This window comes from Montipora foliosa, chromosome 9 (genome assembly GCF_036669935.1).
Source record: "Montipora foliosa isolate CH-2021 chromosome 9, ASM3666993v2, whole genome shotgun sequence".
Lineage (NCBI taxonomy): Eukaryota > Metazoa > Cnidaria > Anthozoa > Scleractinia > Acroporidae > Montipora > Montipora foliosa.
In genome coordinates, this window is record NC_090877.1 from 49365524 (window position 1) to 49373023 (window position 7500).

The 7500-nt window shown below is 38.7% G+C and overlaps 1 protein-coding gene across 10 annotated transcripts in view; it reads left to right on the forward strand.

The window, feature by feature from the left end:
* Positions 1–6872, forward strand: part of LOC137971355 (alpha-L-iduronidase-like) — an 18037-nt gene extending 11165 nt beyond the window's left edge. Inside the window, exons 5-9 of one of the 10 annotated variants that reach the window (XM_068818184.1) lie at positions 172–668; positions 1044–1192; positions 1429–1499; positions 2734–2846; positions 3520–6871. In XM_068818184.1, the coding sequence (XP_068674285.1) occupies positions 172–668; positions 1044–1192; positions 1429–1499; positions 2734–2846; positions 3520–3626 (937 nt within the window). In that variant the 3' untranslated portion in view covers positions 3627–6871. Of the gene's footprint in view, positions 1–171; positions 669–1043; positions 1193–1382; positions 1500–2733; positions 2847–3519 lie in introns of those variants that run through there. The other 9 variants (XM_068818185.1, XR_011117003.1, XR_011117002.1 and 6 more) reach the window with 9 other exon arrangements.
* Positions 6873–7500: the final 628 nt, after the last annotated feature.

Below are 7500 nucleotides of genomic sequence, written 5' to 3' on the forward strand. Positions count from 1 at the left end.
TTTGCTTAACAATCCATTGACAGTAAGGTTTAAGATTTAAGTCCTTTTGCATCGTGCGTCTACGAACCCTACTAAATCACAAGTGTTTTCCAGATATTGCTTTTGCCACACGTTTTTCTTCTTAATCCTTTAATGAATTTGATTATACCATCATGTCTTTTTACTTTTCAGATATAACCTATTAAGCAATGACAATGGCTTCATGAATTTTGCCCCTCTGTACTTCCGTCAGCGTACCTTGCTGGCAAGATTCCAAATGAACCACTCTCATCCCCGCAAGGTTGAATTTGTCAAGAAACCTGTTTTAAGTGTCATGGGTTTGCTGGCTCTGCTAGGTGATCAACAGATCAATAGTTTTTTCACATCTGTTAATACCGACAGTGATCTTGGAGTATTGCCCACTGTTCGTTTTCCTCAAGAAGTGTCCAATCATAGTGACTGGGAATTTGCAGCCATATTTTACAACAGCAACGATACATCAGAAAGAAGATCAGTTTCACAAGTGAACGTTGCCATAGCGAATATGCCATTTAGAAAAGAGTTGGTATTTGTTGTGTATAGTTTGGATAATGATAATGGAAGTCCATATCAGCTGTGGCAGCACATGGGGTCTCCGGTATTCCCTACAGATGAACAGTTGAGAGAACTGCGTTTTCACCAGGTATCAGGTATCTCTAGTTGTATAGTACAATTACATTAATGGTAATGAAGCGATCTGTAGTTTTCAAGGTAACTCCGGGGTCTCATTTAATGCGTGTCTGGTGTGTGGTCTTTCAAAAATTAAATTAATTTTCATTTCTGTGATTTAAAAAAAACTTTTTGCCATCAAAAATAAATTTTCGCATTGACGGGTCTGGTAAAGGGCTGAATGTCCTATCATTATGCAATAAAACTCCTTCGAGACAAGCTTTTCTATTGGTTGACCTCCGCCGTACTTTTAACGTACCTCGAAGGAGTACCGGTAAAGGATTCAGTGTTTTTTTCAGGATTAGTGTTAGGGTTAGAGCGTAGCCTTTTCATTTCATCTCTCTAACAGGTAAAAGGCCTTTTTCACACTTTTCAGGAACCTGTCAGAACTATTGGCCCTACAATTCTGCCGTCTTTCTCGCAGTTCAATCTATCACTTACGCTCCCATTGCCAGGAATAAGTTTGATTCATATTTGTGCAAAGACTGCTTCGCCTCCTTCACAGGTAACAAAGCCTTTCTAATATTAAAGAGAAAATAACACTGATACTAAACTTGATATTCAAAACCAAGTTTTGATTGGCTCTTTACAGTGTGTTTGTGATTTTTTTAAAGAGTAACTCATCCTTTCCGTAATTAATAGAAAATTTGGTAAACTACAGCTGTAACTTTACTGAGAGGTTTTATTCTCTCTAGAAGACCACCATGTTCACGCCATTAACAAAGTGCACGTTGTCTATAGGCCAAGGGAGTGAAGCTTATCAGTGTGTCACCTTATGAATTTCTAGTGACCTGGAGAGATATACCTTCAAGGTACACTGAAACCTTGTTCCTCTCACCATATCCCCTTTATTGTCCACTCTTTTCATTCAAGAGCAAGCATAACAGAGAATAAGTGTCAAGTGATTAAGCAATGAAACTTCTGGCAGGAACACTACAAAATCAACACAAACATAGATTGAATCAAATATGAAAATCATGTTTCCAAGCAGAGTTGAACTAACGTTATGCACCCACCTATGACATCGTGTCATATAATTGATATTATTATTCAACACATTAGGGCCGTTTATACGAGAGAAAATAAGCCGCGGCTTACATAAGACGCGAACACCCCGTCTAAATGGTACAAAATCTACGTTCACGACTTTCTCAAGTCGTGGCTTATCCTGGCCTAGGCGTTTATACTCGTATTATAATAACTATAAATAGTTCCTTTCGCGTATTATTTACGCCGCGGCCAGAGTAAGCCGCGGCTTATTTTCTCTCGTATAAACTGCCCTATTGTGACAATGTAGAAATATGGTCATAGCGCGCATAATATTCGTCGTGCGTACTTAACAGATATCCTGCGATATGCGTAATTGTGTGTGTCGCGGAGAAAAATGGCAGTTTTTCCAGCTTTTTTTTCCAATAAACGAAGAAAATTGTGCTTTGCTATCAATGTGTTGAATAAGAAAACAATTATCCTGCTCAATCTTGCGGAATCCTGATTTTAGCCAACTCGGCCTACGGCCTCGTAGCCTAAGTATCAGGAGATAATCCGCGTGATTTCGCAGGATAATTGTTAAGTATGCTCATTCGGTAGATATTAGCAGAGTTGTCGCAGTGATAAGAGCAGTAATGCTTTCCACCAATGTGGCCCGGGATCAATTTCTGTACTAACGTCATATGTGCGTTGAATTTCTTACTCTGCTACGAGAAGTTTATCTCCAGGTATTCCTGTTTTCCTCTTTCATCAAAAACCAACGTTTGAATTGATCTTCTTTGATTTCATGTTATTTGATTTGATTTCAGTTCAGTCTCCCCAATTAGCAGACCAGTTTTGCTCAGCTAATAATAATATTATTATTATTATCATTATGATTATTGTTAGGCTTATTATTTTTGTTATTTTATTATTATTATTATTATTATTATTATTATTATTATTATTATTAGTTTCGTGATGTTGCATGTATGTTGTATGTTATTGCAAACTATATCTCACTCATTTTCAGCAGATCAAGTCATTGCCTGTCAATCAATTGTTCTTCCATGTCTTTAGGTGTATTCTTTCTTTTGAAGTCTTGTACTCTTGCAAGAGTGCGCATGGCCCATTTAAACGAGTTAATGAAGTCGATATAATCTTTACCAGTTATCATCATACACTTTCTGAAGGTAAGTTGGTTGGTCATGTAGTTGGGCTTTGAATGGCAAAGAAATCAAAATTTGCCAGTTGTTGTAACCCCTTTTCAGGGCCTATCCTTTTTCGATCAGAAGGAGAAGAACAACACTATTGTGGTAAAATTGTAATGTTTATTTTTTTTTCTCGCGAAAATAATGTAACGTTTAAAAAACGAGCAGCAGTGTTTTAGCGGGTTTTAAAACACTAACCCTAACCGTGGTGTTTTATCGATGTTTTTAGAGGCTGTTAGGCTCATGAATTATTAATACATTTTTGGCGAAAATTGATACTGATCTTCTATCACTGCGCGCATAGGTAGAACTGCACCCACATACGTGCTTCGTTTTTTTGTAAATTGATTTGCTATTCTCGTTCTGACAACAACAATGTTTATGGTTTTGTGATGGACGTAAGAACCAGAACATTATTTTTCAATTTTTTTTCCAAAGGTTAACATTCTAATGTAAATTTTATTCCTGAAAAGTTGGTGCACATTTTCCTTGCCCGAACGATTTGGAATAGCCACTTGATTAGAGTATTTAAACGCGAAGTTATATTAAAATTTAGATGACGTTCTCGTAGCTTGCTCAAACATGGCTCATTTCATATCGAAAAGAATTATATACAAAGTTGACGGCTTGTTCATAGTGTTTTATTTTCGTGCAGAAAACAGGGGATTCACTCAAGGCTGGTATGCTGTTGTTGCGGTGGATTATTGGAGACGGCGCAGTCCCATATCGGAGCCAGTGATAGTCAAGAGAACGAATGGATAAACAAGTCACTCCAAGCAACAAACTGGATTTTCCAATTATTGGAACAGAAAATTAAAACTTGTACTTTAGCTAACAAATTAGCAGTCGCAAAAAATGTATTAATGGTTTGAATCTAGGAATCATAACATGTCTTGATCAAGTGAGGTCGACCTTGTGATAGCCGACCTAAGAAGGACTCGTAAGTGGTTTGAACCAAGGAGTCAAATCATTAAGTAAAGTACGATCGTCCGGGTGAGTTAAGTCTTGAGGAGGACTGTTTGAGATGACATTGACGTACGTTTAGACAACCTGAGCGGAAGTCATCTTCAGAGTCAAGTGACCGGCAGAAATTGAATCGGAGCGTTAGACTCACTAAACACAGACGAGTGTCGGGGAACGGTGACATCAACAATAACATAGCTGAACACCGTCTGCAGACAAACCACAGAATCGACTGGGACTCTGCTGAATGTGTTACCCACAGCACTAACTACTACCAACGGATCGTACTGGAAAGCTGGTTTGTTAACTTAGCACAGACACCAATAAACCGATGCCTGCAACTTCCCGCAACCTACAAACGACTCATCGATGACATCAACACCGTGATTTACTCTCTTACAGTACTGTTCGACGTATTCTACGACACACGTACAGACCTTAAACCTATAGACGGATCGAAATGCACCAAGCATTGTTAAGTCTTCACAGCTAATTACATCTAGGCTCAACTGAAAGTCGACCAATAACATCATGAATAAGTTGACCAATCAGGGTTCTATCTAGGGTATTTGAGGGGTAGAAGCTTCCCCCCCAAAAATGTTGTTATCATTACAGTATATAAGTAACTATACCGGAAAAATCATCCAGACGCAACGAGATCAGTCCACATAAACTTGGCAAAGGTAGCTGCGATTGCAAATGTATTACCGGTGACAATAGCCACTGTTGAGCGTTCCTTCAGCGTCATGAAGCTAATTAAAACAAGGCTCCGCATTTGCATCGAAGGTCCTGACCAGTTGTCAGATTACGTCCTGGAGTCAGTGGTTGATCATTACAAAAGTGTAAAGAAGCGCAAACTGGCTTTGTAATTCAATTCAATTTCAATTCAACTTTTTAAAGAAGGAAAGTACATTTAGATCCTGAATTGATCAGGGAGATTTTCCAAAGATCAATTGCCATGATTTGTTTACCAGTATTTTTCACACTCGATTAGACGCGTTGTCAGTTAACAGTCGCATCTACCGCGGTCAGTTTTTCTTTACAGGTTTACAGTTATCTAGAATTTTGCAGTAGTTACGAGCATTGGTAAGAAATGGGAAAGTGCCGTTGTTGAATTTATTTATTTTATTGACGTACTAACAAGTCAACGAGTATGTATAAATATTTGTGGAATTAGACGTGTCGGGTAACTCTTCTGTTTACGTTAGCAAATATCGGAGCTCAGTTTAACATTGTCAGAACGTGATCACGACTAAAAAATAAAATAAAATGCTACTGTAACATTTCTCAAAATTGTGTCTCAAAATGCACCAGATTGCATCTCAGCGCATATTCATTTCAAAACATTTCCTGGGGACCATGCCCCCGGACCCCCCTAGGAAGCTCGTGGCCTTCGGCCACTTGGGACGTCTCCCCCAAACGATAAATCCTAAATAGAACCCTGCCAATGGCATGTACGACCGGAGTTTTTATAGTATCTACTGACGTTACACAAATCACTTGACTCTGAAGATGACTTCCACTTCCACTCAGGTTGTCGAAACGTCAGTCAATGTCACCTCAAACAGTCCCTCTCAGGACTACGCTCACCCGGACGATCGTACTTTACTTAATCATGCTGAAAAGGACTGTTAATCATGAAAAGGGCAACTTGTTTCGAACCTCTATATGGACGTCATCGAGAATCAAGTGATCCTTGTGTTGTCAACAGAAATCAATCGATCAAGTCAAAACTTTCATCACATTGTCCATTTCACTAAGAAGTGCTCTCCCATGGAGCCGTGTTTTACGTCTACGATTACCAATAAAATAGTAGAATAACAGACTATAATTAAAAATCTGATTTACCTAAATGCTAAAAATGTGACTTACTTAAAAATTCTTACAGCATAATCTAATCCATTGTCGGGTTTAACATATTAATTAATTAATTAAGTAAGTAAGTAAGTAAGTAAGTAAGTAATACAAGAAAATTATTCAAACTCATGACCTGCTTTGCCCCACTAGGCAGACTCTCCCAAGAAATGGTACCCCTGTAACGGGAAATCTCTTTAAGAGCTTCTGAGTTCGGTCTTGGGATGAACAGATTTAGCTCTGAGTCACGTAAATTGTATCTGTGGATAGTATTAGTGTTCGCGAATCTTGGAATATATACTCAGGCAGTAGATCGATCACTGTTTTGAGCATAAGGGTTTTCATTTGTTTGGAACGTCTGTCAGGGAGGCTCGTCCAGTTTAGGTCCGAATGAATCTAAGAGGAATCCGATCTTACATCCCAGTCAGCACCGGCTATTATGCGAGCAGTGGCTGTGTTTTGTAATTTTTCGAGTTTATTACTTAAGCCAGTACCAATGCCACCCCAGGCAGCACTACAATAATCACGATATGGTAAAATGAGAGATTTGTAGATTGTTATGAGCACTGGTTGGGGGCATAGTAGTTTAAGTCTTCTTAGAGCTGCAAGCACTTTTGAAACCTTTCGGTTAACCTCAGAGATATGGGGACCCCAAGATAGCGTTTCATCCACCTGTATACCAAGACATTTATAAGAGTCAAATATTTCTATTGGATGGCCATTATAACAAATATCTGAGTCACTAGGTAGTAGCGAGATTTTGTGCCGACTCCCAATGCATTTAGTTTTGACAACGTTAAAACTGGGCGATTAGAATCAAGCCATTGTTTAAGGTTGTCTAAGTCACGTGTTAGGGATGAGAACAACTCATCAGGCTTTTTTGCTGCATACGTAAGGTTAGTATCATCAGCATACATTCTTACATCATATAAAAGGTTACAGTTAGGCAAGTCGTTGATGTATAAAAGGAATAATAAGGGTGCAAGTATTGAGCCCTGGGGGGCCCCACATCGTATGTAGTTCATTTCAGAATGGATATTGTTCAATAATAATAATAATAATCGTAGTAGTTTATTAAAAACTCTCTTGCAGTAAAACAACTAAATTAACAAGTACGTTTTACAATCTTAAATTATCTAAAATAAAATAATTTACTAGTATAACAATACTTGTGGTACTATCAATTAGTCACATAAAATATCAAGAGTCACAAAATATTTAAAAGTAAAAACGTTTTCTACTCTCTTAGTCCTACAGGCCTGCTTGTTCCGGAAAAGATAATACTTTTGTGTTTTCTGCCTTAAGGGATAGTTAGGCGCGTCCAAGAGTGGACTGGGGAGCAGATGATGCAAAGGGTGGCTCGGGGACTTCATTTTCGCCATATATTTGTGACACAAGTGTACTCTTCTATCATCTAACCTATCTAGATTACCTAATTGTAGTGCATGAGCGTATGACTCTGCTTCGGGGCAAATTATGTTAAGCGCCCTTTTTTGCACTCGCTCTATGGCTTCGGACAGATAGTAATGTCCTACCACACCGGTACTGCACACTCCAAAACTGGCCGAACTGAGGCAAGGCATATCCTCAACATGTTGGGTTGGGACACCCTGGCTCTGCATAGAACTGTAAGTGAATATAACTTATGTATGTCCAATACTTACGTATGTCCAATACATAACCTGTGTTCTATCAGATAGATAGTTTCTGAAAAGGTTTAGAGTAGCTACTGTAAGTTTAAGGAGCTGCACAAAGTGTCTTGGAGACACCCTCAGCCCCGCCACTGGCACCAGCTAGACCTCGTCATCACTAGAAGAGC